At 37.3% G+C, this 19,675-nt stretch overlaps 1 protein-coding gene across 1 annotated transcript in view; it reads right to left on the bottom strand.

Moving 5' to 3' along the window:
- FMN2 (formin 2) overlaps positions 1-19,675 on the bottom strand; it is a 179,844-nt gene that overhangs the window by 152,629 nt on the left and 7,540 nt on the right. The window contains exon 2 of the mRNA XM_032681420.1: positions 6,540-8,524. Coding sequence (XP_032537311.1) covers positions 6,540-8,466 — 1,927 coding nt within the window. The 5' untranslated portion in view covers positions 8,467-8,524. The remainder of the gene's footprint in view (positions 1-6,539; positions 8,525-19,675) is intronic.

The raw sequence follows: 19,675 nt of genomic DNA on the forward strand, positions 1-19,675 counted from the left end.
CGTGATGTTCAAAAGCTTTTCTTTGTATCCATAAGCAAAACCCAGTACAATGAAGGAAGGGGGAAAGCATAAAATTAGAACTACATTCCATTAAAAAGAAGAACAGACACACACACCTACATAGTTCAGATATGTTCTTCTAGGCTTCATTCTGAATAAAACCTTGCTGTAACTCGACCTTCATTCTTTCACTGATGTACTCGAATATTTCCCTCAACAATTTCTCAGCATTCTTTTTTGTCTTGACTCTTTGCAGGACAAAATAGTGCTTGGATACACACTCTCTTTTATGAAGACAGTGTTTTGGTTTGGGGTTTTTAAGTTGTTTTTTTTTAATGAAAACCAACTTTTCTTCCATAATTTTTAAGATATGTTAATGTAGTAAACTATAGCACTTCTGCAGTACAGGCTTCTTTTGTACAGTGATTTTTTTCCTTATCAGTGCAAGGAAGTGGAAAATCTTTGGTAAGTACTATCAATTATGCATCAAGGGACATCTGAACCAGATCTTGGCATCAAATAAACTCTAGAATGAAAGGTGTCTCCTGTAATTAGTTTCACAGTAAAGTTATCTGTGGTTTCTCCTGATTCAAATTCACACCAGCTTCAGAGCTCTGGCATTCCTGATAAATTTCATATAGATCTGGAGACCAGAAAATTCATAGCTATACTGACAAATAAGAATGTCTCAATAAAACTAATTCATGACGAGGCTTTCCTAGCACTGTTTAGCTGTACATCAACAGCTGTAAACAACTATTTAACTGTCAAGACATCAAAAAGATTAAATTCAAGATTTGTGCATTTGTTCTGTATTTATATATTTCCATTTAATTTTATGTCTATTAGGATTTATTTTTACAACTCTGATGTTTACACACACAAGCTCATTATCACTGCTTCTAACTGTTGCAAAACTATTAATTGACTTACTGGTTCTATAGTCTGTGCATCTACAGGTGAAAGAAGTCATATTCTGTATTTATCTGAGAATAAAGCAAGGGTTTGCATGAGAAAATGTTGCTCACTTCCTGATCAGGAAGCCTAACTATTTCCATCAGTGTGAATTCTGGACAGCAGCAATATGGAAATAAAAAGAGGAACAGTCATTTTGTACTCAAATTAACACAGACCATTTCATTGTCTCTAACTTACTTTACACAAATTGCAATGAAGGAACACAGGAAGTTGCTGTTACTTAGAGGAAATAATAGTGACACAGCTCCTCAACCCACTTTGCTGCCTTCTCTAAAGCATTTAATGAAATGCAACTGGACTTCTATTATCATATGAAGAGGTAGGAATGAGGTGACACAATGTCCTTACATTCTTCCAGCACCTTCCTTTCACTGCTTCTTACTGCTTCTGCCCTGTTCTCCTTGTATCAACTCACCTCATCCCTCAAAAAGATCAACCCCATGCATAAAAGTAAGCTTCTGGAAACTTGCAATCCACCTAGCTGCTACAGAATGATGTTTTTAAATGTACCTAAAAATAACCAAAGCCGCAGTCACAGAAACACCTACACATACATGGTTCATCACCACTATTCCTTATGTAAGCTCAAATTTTGGCAGGAGTAGTTCAGAAGGAATACCCTTGACTATATCCTGAACTTGATTAAAATACAGAACAAACAAAATATCTTGGGTTATTAGTATTTTTGCATTTTCTATCGCCATGATTCACATTAGAACTTGATTGCTCATATACAGTCAGTCTAAAATATCCTAGAGATGCTTTTAAATTCCAAGTTTGTTTTTCTTTAGACACCACAGCATGGAGGACAAACAGGCCTTGAAAGGAAAAAAACATCCAAGAAATAGATGGGGTTTTTTCCTGCAAATAAGAATCCTAAACACAGGGGTTTTTTTAAAAACATGGACCAACCACACCCCAAGCTATTAGAAAATTTATGCATATTTAAAATAATTATAGAGTACAATTAGATCCAAGAAATATAATCAAACTTAAATTCCACAGAACTATTCCCCCTGGAATAATCCACTTCTCATTTCACAGAAATGAAGTCACTGAAACACACAATACCCTTTAATGACCAGTTCTAGCCAGATCCCTTGTGTGATGAATATTATACTGGTACTGTGTCTCAGATCCAAGCAGAACTGCAGAGAACTCCAGCTATAAATTTTCCCTTTTCCTTTCCCCCTTTGCACCCCAAAAGAGACCAGAAGGCAACCAAGATGACACATTTCTACTCCAGACACAAGTCACACTGCCTGTCAGACCTCAGAATGAGGTTGCTGCTCAGAAACTGGTTGCCCAAGAAATAGAGACACCCAAACCCATGACCAAAAACTGCTAATCCCAATAAAGTTCTAGATAAAGATCAAAGCATTAATCATGCGACCCATCAAAACAAGCCTGTGGCAGCACTGAATTCCAGAGAAATTACTCATGTTGCTCCAAATCCCATGTTGTGGTGTTATGGCAACATTAAAGCAATTTATCAGCACTCAGCAGTCTTTCAATAGCACATTGCAGCCCATTTTACTATAGTTGAAGTGCAGTATTGCAGTCCTTCCCCTAACTCCCAGTTTTGTGTCTACTAGGTAAAAAGAGGAGGATCTTTCCCTTCAGATGCTTACTAGCAACACTAGTGTTTTTGCATACCACATTTATATTAGGAAGAAATTCTATATTACGAAGAATTTCTTTACAGAGAGGGTAAATTCTTTACAGAGAGGATAATCAGGCATTGGAATGGGCTGCCCAGGGAAGTGGTGGATTCTCCATCCCTGGAGGTTTTCAAGACGAAATTGAATATGGTGTTTAGTGCCATGGTCTAGTAACCATGGTGGTAGTGGATCAAGGGTTGGACTTGATAATCTCGGAGGTGCTTTTCAACCTGGCTGATTCTATGATTCTATGTAGGGTTGCTGTTGGGCAGCTCCCTTTGGAGGCTGCACTGCCCCATCTGATAAAAGAATCATTTGCATTACTGTTGACAAACACCATCAGTGAAACAGCAAACCATAAGTAATCTTTAATAAAGTTGCATGATAAAGAGTCTACTCAGGATGCCAACTGACACAAATCCATATTGTGTGCAATATCACATGAATTAGAAAGAAAAAAAAATCTTTGAAAAAGTATCTAAAAAGATCTACTTTATGTCTAAGAAGCAAACTTTCATCTGACTTTTTCAAGTTTTCACATACTAATCTGTACTAAGACCTTTGTATATGCCTGCAGACACAGCTCTGGAACTGCAAGTGGGTGCAGATGACATTAGCACAGTACAGAAGTGAGATGAAGTGGCCTTTGTGAGAAGTAGGCTGACCCTCTGTGGAAATCAGAAAGCAGGCTTGAGTATATAAGCACAGAGCTGACTTAAAGTTTTGTTTAATGATAACCAGGACTTTTTGTTTGTCTCCTGTTTACAGTTAGAGAAGAACAAATACAGATCTCTGAAGACAAATGTTTGGAAGAGCTTCATGTGGCAAGTCTGTTACAGTCAGCCAACAGAGACTAGAATGGGCATGGGATTGTCTGGGTCAAGTTTAATTACCATTCTGGGGCAACTGATGGGACTCTTTCATTCAATCTGAGTAACAGACACCCACTAGCTCCTCTGCAATCACTGCACCTCAAATTAATGCTAGAATAAACTCCTCTTTAATAAATCAATCTATTAGCTCTTCCATGTTAATGTTTGGAAACATCAATTTCATTTTCCCAGCATTACTTTCTTAATGTTAGTGCAAATCATTCATTGCTACACAGCAAAGTGACAGAATCAATCCTACTCACTCATGTTGAGCACTTGTGCTCCTGGGACTACACTATAAAAGTCATGGCTTCGCTGTGCATCGGGTAATCTAGAACTTGTAATTACTGTCACTGCAAATTCAAATACAGCTGTCCTCATCAAAAAAGAAACAGATCCAATGCCTGAATTACAAAATGCACATGAATTTGCCTACAACACATTCCTAAGCAATGCATCAAATTTGAAATAGTTACTTGTCTTCATACATAAAGAAAATTAAAATATAAAAAGTCTCTACTGTTCCAGTCCTTGGCTTCCATCTACATTTTACATTAAAGCAGTCTGAAAGAGTTCATATGGATCACTATAAAAACCAAATGGCACTCAGTCAAACCACAGCATAGTGCAAAAGTAGGCCAGTCATCTGCATAGAACCTGCTGTCATTGAAATCGATGACTAAAGTGTTATGGAATATTTTACTTGATTCTTTAGAAATGCAGAACAACACTGCAGTCACTGCACAGCAAAATGGGATTTAATGCTGTAGGCAAGAAGCTGCTTGGTTTTGGCTTTTTTTTTTTTTTTTTTTTTTTAAAGCTAGAAATATCCTACTATAAAGACCGGTATTTCTAAAACCCTGATGTTAATCTCCAAATCAATGCACCTCATGCATGCAATTAAAATACAGCATTTTTCACAAGTAGTATCAAACTACAAGGAAATTATTTCTGCAATTGTTGCTGTGCAGAATGGTTTATTTAAGAGGCTTTTCTCTCTTACACAATGATAGTTTATGGGAATACTAATGTCAAGATTAATTTCCCTTTTGTTGTTATTTTATATTCTTGATAGTTTTTAGCTTATAAATATATTTTTTAAAAATAAGAGTGATCAAAAAGAGATAAAGTTGTATCATATCATTTCCAGTTCCCTCATTATAAGTTTTCTGCATGAATTGAAAGGTATAATTGCCCTTTGCTTGTAAAGGCAGCTGGTATGTACATGCAAATGAGGGTCACTGTTCTATCTCCATAAGAGATAGAACTACTGTTGCATTGGACATTGGTCTCTTCACAATAACAGTCTAAAGTTTTGGTGGGAAAAAACAAAACAAAACAAAAAACAACACCAAACCAAAAATTATTTTTAAATAAATCAAAACCTTATGAGGAAATGTGAGAAAGTCTTCTTCCCAGAAAAAAAGTCTTTTAAAGGAAATACCATGTTCTTGAAGTTTGCCACATAAAACTTATTTTCATTATAACACCACCATAAAGAACTCTAATTACTGATAATGCAGTTACAGTTTTGCTCTCTGAATTGTTTATAAGCTGTCAAATGTCAATAGCTAAAAAAAAAGTAGTGTGATTTTTATATGCTATAAATTTGAAAGTAGTGAACACCTTAACTGAGAAAGTTTAAGTAGGATGTCTGAAATTAAATCTAAGAAAACAGGTAAAAGGGATTTAAAACATATAGAAAAAAAGATTCAGCTCACTTCACCAGGGCCTGGTCTCCTTCAGAGGGAACTGGCTCTTTCTGTGTTAAAAAAATTGAATTCAAATTTTCTAGACTGAAATTGAGGATTTCTGTTCAAGACTACTGAAGAATGAAAGATGTGATTTGACTCTGGAAAAATAATGTTAATACTTTACTTAATAAATAATATTTTTTGTTTAGTTTTCATAAAAAATATTTTCATTTAAAAAATTCTCACTCCATTTTTTGCAAATAGCTTGGGTTCAAGTGTAGTTACTGTGCTCATGTATCTAGAACTGACTTGAAACAAACCTGATTTAATCTTCTAACAGGTGGTCTTAGAGGATGTTCTCTGGATTCTCTTAGGTCTGCAGTTTTCTTAAGTGAAAAATAAATGGAATATGTGGCTGAGTTTCCTCTGTATACATAACTCCTATGTGGCAGAGACCTTCCTATTTATGAAGACATTACCTTTATAAAGAAACTTCAGATGGGGTGAAGAGAGAGGGGAAAAGAAAACTCAGAGTGCAGGAAAATATAATCATCTACTTACACCATTTCATTTGTAAACTCTCTAGTCCCATTACTTTGTGACAGGATACAAGCTGCCTAACAGACAAGGTAAAGAATACTGAATAAGTCACCTTATGTAGCCTAAGCAGCAGCCTGTCACAGCTACCAAATTGTACTACCCCCAGTTTCCCTTCTCCCTTTTATTCTGCCTTTCAATACATGAACATTTTTTTCTCCTCTTCCTTCCCCCTTCTGAAGGGGAAATTCATTCCTTTCTGGAGTGCTGTCCATCTGTGCTTGCATGGCTTTTTCCATTTTGCACTAAGCAAATCCTCATCACTGCCTCAGTTTAACACCAGGTGCAGCTCTCGAATATTTACAGCACATCAGAACAGTGCCTAGCACAAGAAAAGCCCAAAAAGGATCCTGGTTACAGAAAGCTTCACATTTGAAAGATGTATTTATGCAGATAGATGGTCTGCCTACAACAGTGCAGCTCTTAGGATATTTCAACAAGAATAATTTAAGGCATCTAGCCTTTTCCTGCAGGATGTAGACAAAGGAGAAAAGCAGAAAGAAAAACTTCAAAGAGTTATACACTTCCTTTACTGGCAGTACTGCCAGACTGATGAAATGTGACTGTGTTTGTAAGATCAGGCCTTGGATTTTAAAGCTGTCAGCACAAGTAAAGGTACATGCAAAGTACCTTTGCATTAAGTAAAGTATTGCATACCTTTGCATAAACGAAAGTATTTTAAAAATATTTTCAGAGGGTCTCTGGAAAAAAAAAGGCCATTAATACACATTACTCACCTGAAAAGACATTAGGGAATGTCTCTGTAGAAGCTTGCACCCCTGAGGACTTCCTTGAATGAGTCAAAGGCACTCTTTCTGTTTGAAATTTCTCTGTAAACCCCTTGTGCTCCAAGTAGTCTGCAGAGCCCACCTTCTCTGTTATCTTGTATTTGTGATTAGCCACCTCTTCTGTCCAGTCTGCGGAACGACTGAAAAAACCTGCCAAACTAGCAGACCTCTGCTTCTTGACTGAGACTTTTTCTTTTTTGTGGAAAGACTCCTGCCTCCTTGTAGAAAGTGGGCTCTGGGATGGGGAGGGAGAAGGTGAATGATTGGGAGAACTCAGTTGCCTAGTTGTGGTTTTGATGTAACAGGGATTAATTAGATAGGGCTTAAAACATCGGGAACCAAGCATCTCACTGTCTGTTGTTTCTTCAGAGGACAAAATGCCATTTTTCATTTCCGTGGATAAACCGTTACGCACCTCCTCCTGACTGGCTGAGAGAGTGTGTTTCTCTTCCTGAGTCTCGGCAGCATGATCGTGGCCTGCATCTGAAATACCATCCTCTGTTACTGAGCCCTGAAAATCAACAGCCTGAACTTCAGCAATTTTAGCCTCAGTGTCTGCTACTGAGGTTGGAAAAGGTTGTGTAAAGCTTTGTGTCTGAGACCTGTTTTCCACCGCAGTTCTATTCAAACCATCTTCTAGTTCACTAGCGACAGCATCCACTCCAGCAACGCGCTGTTCCTCAATCAATAGCTTACGTTCCTGTGTTTCAATTAAGCCGTTACCAGGAGAGCCTGTGCCATTTACTGCTTCTTTTGGTTCACGTTCAGTTGCACAGGAGACAGGAATTTCAGATACCGTTGGAAAAGCTCCCTCAGCGTCTGGGCTCCTCTCTTTGTCAGGGGTAGCTACTGAAAAAAACCGTTCAAAATCTAAGGGGGCTGCTTGCGAATTAGCCATGTGTCGGCCCATTGTTTTTGTGACAAGGTCCTCGGTTCCAATGTTAATTGCCCCCTGCTGCTGCTGCTGCAGTCTAATAGCTTGCTGGATATCAGAAAGCAAATCCTCTTGTTCTGCAGCTGAATGGAAACTGTATATATCCGTATCAGAGCCAGAGCTGGTCCTTTGTCCGTCCTGTGTCTCTGCAGCAGCTGGAACAGTTTCATTTCTGATTTCAAAATGTTCAACATCTGTGTCCGAGAGACCCCCTTCATCTGCAGAGATGCTTATATCTGGAGTTTTGGTTATAATTGAATGAGTACTGTCCAGCTCTCCTGGCTGCAAGGCCTGGCTTTCCAAAACATCCTCCCGTGAACTGCTATTTCCATCTTTAGCCTTAGACAGATTTTTTCTGATCCTCAGATTTGAAAACACAGAGGGCCTGGATTCCGACTTACCCTTCTTCTTACCGGATTCACTTCCTTTTGAATGCTTCCCCAGTCCCCTTCTGCCTCCCAATGCCTTCTTTGTGCCATCCGTATCCTTGGGCCCAGAGGTATCTTCTCCTCCTTCCTGCACATCACCTGTATTTTTCTTTAGCTTCCCATCTTGATTCCCCATGATTTTTCGCAGTGCAACACCTTCGGCTATCAAGCCATCCTCCCGGATTTCATTCCTTCGGCCTGCTGGCGAGATCCCCTCTAGCGATCCAGGTTTGTTTTCAAGCGGTGGTGATGCAAGTGAAGCAAATGCTTGCTGTGCCTCTCTCCCATCTGCTAGAGCTGCCTTTTTGCATAATGTGCTGCTTGCACTGGGCTCCGCTGGGACATGCTCAGTACAGCACTGAGAGCTGCAGACAGCTCCTTCCAATGGCTGCTGCTCTCGGAGCCGCCTGCTCTCCGGGTTTCTGATGCATTCTTGTTTCGTTAGGAAGGATTCTGTGAAAAGTATTTCCTTTACAAAAGTTACTTCTTTTTCCACAGTTCTTATTGCCTGCATTGCAAGCTCAACTCATCACCAAATCATTTATAATTTCAGGACTTCAGTGTTCAAGTTTCTGAAGGGAAAAAGGAAAAAAAAAAAAAGATACTTTAATTACTCTGCAACTGCTCTGCAATTGTTTAAGTGAATAAACTAACAAACTTGGAAAGAGAAATGTTATTATTATTAGAAGGTGCTTAAGCATATGCTGCTTTGACAGAACACACAGTACCCCCTGTTGTACCCCAAACATTTGTATGCTTGCTTTTTAAAGGCCATCAAAACACGATACATAATTTTATAAGAAGAGTTATTCCCCTTTTAAAGTATATAAAAGAGAGATAATAAACAGAAAGTTCTTTCCACAGTTTTAAAGAGTTGCATTATGGTAATTACACTATAAAAAGCCTCCCACAATTTGTATTCTGAGAAGGTAGATATACTATTATTCCCAGGAGAATCAACTCATCAATATTAAAACACATCACCATTGTTTTCCCCCATAAGAACATCTGGCATGAAACAAGATAAAACAAACAAGAAAAATAGTAGTATCGAATACTCCTAAGGAAAAAGATACAATAAAGTATTCCTCTATTTCACCCTATATATTTAATAATTGATTTAGATATGGACACTTGCTAATTACTTTGGAAGTTTGTGCAACAGTTTTAATCAATTGCTGCTTCAACTTCATTTTTGGTTTAGATGTATAAGCATCAATATTTATACATACATTTGCTGAACTTTCAGACAGGTATTCCCTTCCACTTTTAAAATTCAGATTTAAAATAACTGGAATAGAAAGAAAAGGGCATAAGAATGCCAAATTGCCAAGTTGGATCAGTTAAGTAGTTCAATACCTTGGTTTAACACCAACCAAGAAGTAGTTAGATAGATTTTCTATTTATGATTTACCATCTCTAAACTGCCCAGCCTGTTAGCTTCACTTTCTGTATAAAACTTTACATATTGCTCACATCTTCAAAATTCCTTACTTGCAATTTCCCTTTCATCAGGGATTGCTTGAAACCATATCTTTCCAGGGAAATACATTCTATTGTTTTATCTAATTCTTACTTTTGGTTTCATTCGTTCCAGAGATTTCACTGTTCTGGTCTGCCTTTATATATATTAAAGAAGAAGAAGAGAAATATAATTCACATTTTAAAAACTATGCAGGCACATCTCTTCCCCCCTCCCAGACACATACTATTTTTTTTCAAAGGTTTCTAAATACCGTTACAAATCTGGGCTGTAGTTATTGTTAAATAATGCTCTTTTTTCTGTTTAGAAAGAATAGCACTGTTACTAAGACATGAAAATAAATTAGTTTGAACTATCATAATTTTTTCCTTGTGCCTCTTGGTCACTCTGATGCAAGTCCTGTCCTGAGGGGACTGTGGCTCAGGCACCAAAAACATTTTGTCTGCAAGAACTTGAGTGTTTTATGTGAATCAGATGACTTTGTATATTTGGTGAGATGGTTTGGTCTTTTTTTTTTTTTTTTTTAGTTTTCCCTTATCTAATGAAGTCAAACATCTGCTTTTTTTTCCACTTTAAACACTCAACATTCATAAATATCCTATCAAGACCTAGTATTTTCCCTTCTGCAGCATTATTACCTATTTGCAAAAGGCTTTTAGAAGCTCATATAATTTCAGTCCAACTGAAGATACACTGTAAGAATTACTTAAGGAACAGTTTGAGAGAATTGTAGTAGTAGAATAATACCTTGATGGGTATTTTCACTGACTAGAACTGACAAGGATCTAACCCTTGATTACAACTGGAGTACTTGCAGCTTCCAACCCCATTTTAAAGCTCACTTCCCACTAACATCTGCCAGAAATTAACATAGTGCAGGAGTATTATAAAGATACTGTGGGCTGCATGTGTACGGGAAATGTAGAACTAGGGTGATACTCTGAAACACTCCCTTTCCTTCCTTCTCTGTGAACTTACCTTGCAGTCTTTACACACACTACAACTGATGATAATTCACCAGCAGTAATTACACTGCAAATTATGTTGCAAAATAAAGCCATTGACAAAGCCGGGGTTATAAAAGTCTAGTAAAAGACCTATCTTCATTTTTTAATTAGAAACTGGAAATTTATGATGGTTTTAATCATGTAGCTGCACTATTTCTATCAAGTTTTCATACAGCACATCCTGATGAGCAAGTTCTTCAAAAAAAACCCACATAATGTATAGCTGGAGATATTATCCAACTTTATATATATTACACCATAGCCAATTTCATTTTGTTTCAATCTGCAGCTGTAATCCTAATAGCAAAAGAACTATAAGAAAAAAAGCCAAACTGTTTCCTAGATAGTGTCCCTGAATGTGGCATCCTAACCCTCATGATCTATATGGGGAAGGAGCATCATCAAAATGAGCATACTTACGTGAACAGAAATATGCATGTAAATATTAAAGATTTTGCTTTTCTCATTCCACATGAGACACAGAAAATAAGTTTCAATAAAAGGAGTGTGGGGTCAGAACAAAAATTACCCCCCAATGGTAGTGATAGGTACAACTCAATCAGCATTTGTGGGAAACTACAAAAGGGTAACATTATCCAAATATAAAACCAAATGTTAATACTTTAAGGTTGTTTATTCTCAGGCAGTCATTTAGCTTCTGAAGAAAAACGTTATTAAAAGTCAGCAAGACACCAGAATATTTTGGCATCAGTGTTAGCTACATCTTAAAACGTAGCTAACAATGACTAACAATGTATTCAATATTCTACACTAGAAAAAGAGACTTTCAACAGACAGTAAGTGGGGAAAAGAGAGAAGTTTAAGAGTTTAAGAAGAATAATTCATTTTTAAGAGTGACTATAACTCAGCTTGCTAGAAGTTGCCAGCAAACTTCCGAGGCTAGTTGGTGAGCCTGCCTGCCTCATTCAATATTTGCTAGTGGTCAGCCAAAATTAGTGAGAGGTGAGACTGCAGGTCTGAGATCCTGCTCACCTCTCTTTCTCCTATAAAGCTCAGGAGATGCAAATGGCAACACAAAGCAGAGAGTCAAAACTTACAGCTCAAGATACATTGTCCTTGTGCTCCCAGAGCCTTCCACATTAAACCTGTTAGAAACACAGACCCTGGTATGGGACTGTGATTATTTTCAAGACAGTTACCATTTCCTGCAGCCTTTCTAGAAAGGTAGCCGGATCCCCCAGTGCTACCTGCCCACCTGACTTGCTCTAAGAGGAAGGGCTGCCAGCAGCACTAATTGCCCACACCTGGTAAAGGAGTCAGCCTCCTGGAGCACAGCCAAGGCAGAGTACTTCCCCCTTGTCGGGTCTGGAACCACGGTGGGAGTGTTTCCCCCCAAATTCCTTACAAAAATACTGGGTGACTAGTTGACTTTCTGGTAGTTCAGACCTATGGCAAACACAGACTGCCTGAGGAAAAAAAGGGGTGCCTAGGATATCCTGCCCTGTGGAGACACAGCTTTCTTGGGATGGATGAGTTTTCACTATGATTTACTTAATTGTGATATTTCACGCTGCTCTCAATAGTAGCTGTTCAATGGGATATGGTAATGCAGATGGTCTGGCTCTTGTTTGAGCCGACCAAGACATCCCCAGCCATCTATGTTACTAAAGCTCATATTTTCATACTCATTCTCATTCAGTCCAGTGCTGGAACCAGGTCCCTGTTCCTGCTGTCCTGTGGCAGCAGGAACCCTCCCCCCGCTGCCACTCTGAGCATGATGGAAAATGTATCTTCCCAAGAGGCATCAGCTACCATTACATATTCCCTTACATTGCCAAAGTCAAGCTCCAAGGAGTTGAAAATTGTTTCCTGCTCCCACACTCCCATCCCCATCTCTTTCAGCTATAGGGAAAATTGCCTTTTATGAGTTTATAAGCTCTAGGCATGACTGGCAAGGGTCAAGGCAGAATATCAGAAAATATAAAGTGGCCAGTGTTAAAGCAAGTCCCGTCATTGCTTCATTTAGTTTCTACTGCATATGAGATTCTGCTTTTTCTTTATTATTTGTTTAAGCAGTATGAAATCCTGCCTCATACATTGTATTTATATTAAGTGGAGGTAATCCAGCTACTGAGAAACCTAGTTTGCCTATTGAAAGATTTCTTTTATAAGGAGCTTGAACCTAGCAAGCAATGATCCCAGGTGAGATTTGACTTGCGTAGGAACTTTTATTAGGTGTATGAGAAAATAATGACTACGATTTTCAAACACCTGTTAAATAATGCTGAATTTTCTTACTCATATTTTCTAGCTAGTGAGAACTAACTTTTAAAATAAATGTATCTTAAGAAGCAGGGTCTCCAGCAATGCAACGTTTGGCAACTACATGCTGCAGAATGCCCACTGATTAGGAATCAAAACCTCTGTGAAGCATTTAACCTCCTGAATTTTTCACCCAAAGGTAATAATACATTTATGCATTGTGAAACAGAGTAGCTTGACATAACAAAACCCATAGATGTTCCAATAAGTCCTTTTATTGTTTTCCCCTGGCATTTCCAAATTCTTATTGATTCTTTATTATAAGACATACTTTTCATCATAAAAGCTATACAGAACCTTTCACAGTTACTTATAAGGGAGGAGTTGGCTGAACAGCTGCACTCAAAACCCTGCCAGCATTTTGGAGATGTATGCATTGCAGATCAGGGTTAGATCACAGAAATAGACTCTGAAAATCCGGGCCTTTGTAAATACTACAGCCAGAGACTCTTGTATTTGGAGCACAAGGTGGTACACTAGTACTGCATCCAAATCCAAGCAATAAGGAAGTGTGAAAGTCTGGTTTATTCCCCACCACAGACTGAAAAGTGAGGTATCTTGTGGCATAGCTCCCACTTTTCCTTACAAAAAGTTCATTTCAGAAAACTCATATTTTGAATGAAGGTCACCAGCTGTTGTTTGTTAATATATGCTAAGCAAATTTCATGCAAACCAGTGTAGGCTACATCATGAAAAAAATAACTAGTAAAATATCTGCTGACCAGACTATCAAAGCACAGATAAAGCAGTTTCTACAATTTAAACCACTGTAAAGTCAAAAAATTTGAGTTGGAATCTAAATTATAATTTATATTTAGTTAGAGTCTAGATTAGGTTATTTCTTCAGACCTCAAAATAGCTTTGGAACACAGTAGGAGACAAAGTTGTAAGATGGAAATCATAAAGCCTCTGCAAAATTCACTGTTTGGGTAGAGGGGTGAAAAATAAGCAGACCTGTCTGTGTCAGTCAATCAAACAGAATTAACATAGTTTAGGACTACCCACCACAAGCAAGCGTTTCATAGAAAAAAATGAGAGTGGACAAGATTTATTGTACTAGAGGATAGAGAAAGGAACAAAGAATACAAAACTGTAGGAAACTGGGCCTCCTCATTTTCATTCCTTAGAAAAGAACATATTCTGTTAAATCAAGTGGAAAATTACATATTGTCTTGTTGGTTTTCTTGGACAACTCACAGAGTACTTAATGATAGGTTTGAAAAATATAGACTTTGATCGTATCAGTGAACCTTTTTGCCTGCAGAGAGCCCAAAATGTCACAAAACAATGGCAGATTTTTGAGCCTAGTCCTTTTCTGTAGGAGAAAAGGGATTAACTTAAGTACTTAGAGCTCTAATTTTATCCTTTCTACTGCAAAAGGTATGTACTAGTCTGAAGGAAAAGTTGACAAAGATCAAATTTTTCCTGATATTCTTTTTAAAGTTTTTAAAAATCTCAAACAATGATTGCTTTTAAAAATTTCTGAAGAGAAAAGAAATTGTATTAATTTTTTACCCTCTTATTCCAGTCGTCATTTTCTGTTCTGTTGCATATACATACATGAATGAGGAAAAATTTGGGTCAAATAAAAAAAGCGCTGTTGATCAGCTTTCAGTTCTTTTTAAAACACCAGCCATCCTCCTATCAAGTGCCATAAGCATGTTCCCTACAGAAAGAACAACCCTGGGGCAAACTCCCTCTGTAAAACAACCAGGAAAATTAATAAAAAGTGATAATCTTGATTTTGTACAAATTTGTTACATTGTTTCAAATACTTTTAGCTATTAGAAAACATTTTTTATAATATTTCCATAATCAGATTTAGAATTAAATGAATCCAACCCAGCAAGAGAGGAAAGAACATCTCTTGCCTAGCCTTTGGTTTACTTCAGTACAGAAAATTAACAAAGTGAACACTGCTTGTCCTAACAAACAAAAGTGCATGCCTCTGTCTGTTTAAGAGTTCATAGCATGAAGGTCTGTGCAACTAGAGTGAATAATGTTAACTAAAGTTAACTAAAATTATAAACCAGCATCCCATGTAGAGAAAGATGAGAAGCCAGAAAGGAAAGGAGGTCTGAGGAAACCAAAGAAAACTGTTGTATCTATCACATATAATATTAGTGTCTCAGGCTTTTACTTCCTCTTACTGTGATCCTTTGCTGTTGTCACATGATGATCAGCAAAGGCCATCTATATAGGGGTTTGTAAGTGCTGTCTTCACATTTCCGCCTTTATCTCCACAGTACAGCTCAAACCAAAGTCACTATAGCAATTATAACAATTCAAGTTCATGCCTTAAGTAGAGATTAGGGTAAGTTACTGCAGGAAATATTATGGATAGATGCAGTTGCTAGCATATATGCTAGCTGCTAAGTGCTGCTGATGCACAATGAATAGTATTCTCCAGTTTAAGAGGTTGTTGGTTGAGTTGTGAGCCCTCTCCACTAAAACCATTGCCTTGTCTATCTCTGTACAGCCTTAGCTGGCCCAATACTTCCGGTTTAAGGTTTTATATATTTTCAAATACATTAATGGCAATAAGCAGTACAGAAATACCATCAGTCTGTTACAGGATGAGGATGGTCACCTCACAAAACAGAGACAGAGAAAAGGCAGAGGTGTTTAACCCATTCTTTGCCTCTGTCTTCAACATGGATCATAGACCAAGGGCGTCTCAGTGCCCTGAGCTGGAGTACCATGACTGCCATAATAATCAACTCCTAGTCGACCCTGAAATTGGGTGACTTACTTCTAGCTACAAAACGGCATCTCTTCTCCTATACTTGTTTATCTTAATTAATTTCTTTTTCTGACCTGATGATCCTGATGGCTCCCTTCCAACTCAGCATATTCTATGATTCTATATGATTCTATGAAAATTTCACAGCCCAGAGTGCTTTAGGAAATCAGTTATAGAATCTCAAGTAAAACCTAAGCACTGATTTATGCAACAACGGGCAAGAAAAATTTCAAACAAATTATGATTTTTCCCCTACTTTGCCAATATCCTCATATTAAGATCTTACATAAAACTATTTAGAAAGTACAGTCCTTCCCAACATCCAAGCTGGTCAGTCTAACACATTAAATTATATGAGATACAATATTTCCATTTCATTTATGTTCAGGATAGATCTTCAAGTCAACAAAATTGAAATACTCTCAGCAGCAGTCCCAAATTTAGCTTGAAGAAACTTTGTCTGAACTGTCCATATAGCAGCTCATCTTTTTGTATGTGTTTACAATAAGAAGGATGAATTATGCCCTAAGAGGGCTTATCTTTCAATTTTTTTTACATAATGTACTCAGCACTGAGGAAAAAACACTCCCTGGGGAAAAAGAGATTAAATGTTCAATTAACAAAATTCTGAGAGTCTTTTCTGAGCCAGTTTAGTCTTAACCTGGGGTGTTATTACAGGAAGAGTTTGCGTTACTAAGTGTTAGAGTTAAGCTACCTTAGCATAGCCTAAAGAAAGAGGGAAAAAAAAGATAATGAGAAGACTCATGACTTTTAAATAGGGTATTTGTGTTATCATCTGGTGCTATATTTGCTTCTGTGACAGAAATCTTCCAAATATCTGAAAGATTTCAGGAAATATTACCTTAAAAAATTATTTTAAAAAATGGATTTGGACTGGTGGTACATATCGTCTAATATCAAGCTTCTAGCAGTGACAAGTACAGACAATGTTGCAGGAAGCACTCTAAGCCTAAGCAATGGGAAATTTTGTTCCCCAAGTGTGCCATCCAGATTTATATATGTCCTCAGATAAGGGGGTTCATTTTAATTGTCTCAAAACTGCAAACAGCATTGTGCTGTTCTTGCTATCATGTTGTCTCTGTCTTACGCTCAAAGATATGTCAGCCAAAGCAGAGACCTGTTGTACCAAGCACTAAGCAAAATGCTGCAAGTGCACCGTTCCTGCTCCAGAAAGCTGACAGTCTAAGTTGACTCACATGGATAACCTCATTAACTCAATTACATTTATTCTCTTCCCACTGCCTTTCACTGCTTTTGCACCACAGGGCAGCAAAGAGGTATTTTATGTCAGTAGCCTTCCTGAAACTATGGACTAGAGATAGATTCTTGATGTGGAAAGGACAGACATCCTGGCTTAGCAAAATTAAGTGGTCATTTCACATGTAGAGCACCATGCAAGTACGAGTGAAGTGGGAAAGGAAATAAGTCTGTCAGCACTTTCAAATCAAAGGGCAATAAGCTACAGAAAGGCTCAGGACAGTACAGAGCACGTGTGTCACTGACATGGGATGCATATGACATGAAATGCTCCATCACAATGTAGCATTATAAGGAAGTAAAGGAAAGTAAAGGAAGAATTGGAAAAGCAAAACTGAATACAGACTGAAGATCCATCTTTTCTGTAATACATCATAAGGAAGCACTGCTTTGAACTCTCTGGTTTCCAGGTGGCTCAGCTGTGCGTGTAGACATTAGCCTCATGCTTCCATTTCATCCAAATACAAGAAGTCTCAAGCACTGAAAAAGCAAAGACCTTTTCTGCCTCACAGATACCAAAGTGCTGGACTTTTCCTGCCCAGTTGCAGGAACATATCAACTCATGTTGATTTACTAAGGTTAATTTTCAACCCTTACTCTGACCATTGCTGCTTTTGTGGCAAGACAGAGTAGCCCAATGTGAATCTTCAAAAGAGAAGAAAACTCTTATGATAGGATCAACATAGACATGAGGCACTAATCTAGATTAAGGCCTTGCTGTGCACCAAGTACCCTGTAACCATAATAGAAGACAAGCTTTGGGGTGTTTGCCTGGTGATTTTTTTGGTGATGGTTCTGGTTTATTTTTTATTATTTTTATTTTGCCTGAGGCATAGAAAGCAAAAATGTGCAATATTAGAAAATACACCTTATTTTAGTCTTGTCAGATAAGTATCTTACATCAGTCTGAGAAACAATGAGAAAAGAATTTGACAAAATAGTTTCAGTTCCTACTTTTTTTCTGTTGCATTCCACTGAACTTACTGTTACTCACTCCCGTTATGGACTATTCATGACATGATTGGTTTTTTTCCATCATCTTGTCAATATCTAATTCTTCTGTTCCCTCTAATTCAACACTAATATAAAATATCTCAAGTGCCATAACAGGGTTGTAAGCAGTCCAAGGTTTCTGTGTAAAATTTTACATTATTGCCAGCCTGAAATTACTCCCTCTGACATGGAAATCAAGCTGTGTCCTACAGAGGAAATCAGATGGCTTTACAGTAAATCACAGTACTCCAAGTTGTCTGTACAGGCAGGAATAAGTCAATTAAAAATAGCTGTGAATAAACATGCGTTTAGCAGTATGCAGGTTCTAAGATTTTTCTGATAATAGAAGTCAAGAAATTTCCATATATATATATATGGAAACTGTTTTTAAAGATATATTTTTAATTTAACTCCTGTGGTCCTCAGCCCAGTTAAAGCCCCTTAAACTGGCATTAGCCCAAATCGTGTATTAATAAGGCTGCTTTTGTTGCCAATTAAAGCCCTAACTGCATGGAAGATTTCAGGGAGACTCTAAGGCAAAATCGATACCAAAGTCACCTTTATTTACAAATATACATATATTTTGACACAGCTACCTTATTCCTCAATTAGGGTCTTCTGCAGTTGTGTCCTAGAACCCTTGATACTCTAGTTGGTGTAGCTTGAAACAAATAGGTCCTGCCCACTCTTTTCTGAGAAAGGCATACAGAGAAAAGACAGAAATATCTTGTTCGTGACCTACAAAACTATTTCTTACACAAATATTAGCATGTAGCTTAGCTTGTATTTCAAAGAGTTAGAATGTCAAGTTACTTAAAAATTCCTTTAATTATACTGTCTGCTGTGAGCTATTCATATGCTTTGTTGATTATGTTTCATTCCACATCCCAGTTGGATCATGAAAATAAGTGCAGAGAAGAGAGTCTTGAAATATTTATAACAAGTATATTTAAGGGCAACTTTAGAGAAGGTAAATTTAAACTCTCCATTGAAATATAGCCTGTATGTGAACTGCTGTGCTAGAGTAGAACATTAAAGAAAGTCATAGAGTTCTGATGCTAAAAAAAAAGCTAAAGGCCCAGGGTGTTGCATGAAGTAGAGAAACCTCCAGATCAGAATTTAATGATTAAAATATTGGAAAGAAATTGAGTTTTCTTATGTTCAGATGTGAAGACATCAAAAGGAATTTAGCATAGGTAAGGATTAAAATTTTGAACATGTAAACATTTGTTGATTTCAGATGGCACAAAGAATTTTCAATTTATGTTACAGAATGAATTAACAAAAACAAAAAAAAAAAAAAGGAAGTTTGATCCAGGTCAGGTCAGGTGCTTACACATGTAAATTGCAAAAATGATTGTATATGTTCGGTATGATGAACTTTGAAAACTGCTGGGGTTTGGGGTATTTTTCAGTTGTCATCTGACGACTAAGACTGAGATATCTTACAGACATTTTGCAGACACCAAGAATTTCAATAACTGGAATTGACTACAAAACTATTTCAGAGCTATGTAAAATAAGTTCTCACTACTTAAATGTCCTTTTACCTGGTACATCTCGATTTTTGCTTTATAGAACTATTTGTCTAAAGACTACATGAAAGGACATTCAACCTCACTCTTTCCAGTTAAAATAATTTCTTAATAAAACCTCAAATACAAGACGCTTCTGAATTCTTTTGCATTTTTAAGTGCAGCTGGTTTCTACAGGCACACTGACATAACTTGGACTATGTTATTTATTTATTTCAACAGCTTGTGGCTTTTGCACACATTTCAGACTGTTTCTTCTGCTAGAAGAAATATCCACAGAAACTGTGTTTGTATTGTTACCTCATTTATCATCTCAAACGAGAGAAAACAGGTCTGATGTACGTGAGTAAGCCACGTACTTGGTTGGTTATTTTTAAATTTTGGGGGTATAACTTTTCATC

This window comes from Chiroxiphia lanceolata, chromosome 3 (genome assembly GCF_009829145.1).
Source record: "Chiroxiphia lanceolata isolate bChiLan1 chromosome 3, bChiLan1.pri, whole genome shotgun sequence".
Classification (NCBI taxonomy): domain Eukaryota; kingdom Metazoa; phylum Chordata; class Aves; order Passeriformes; family Pipridae; genus Chiroxiphia; species Chiroxiphia lanceolata.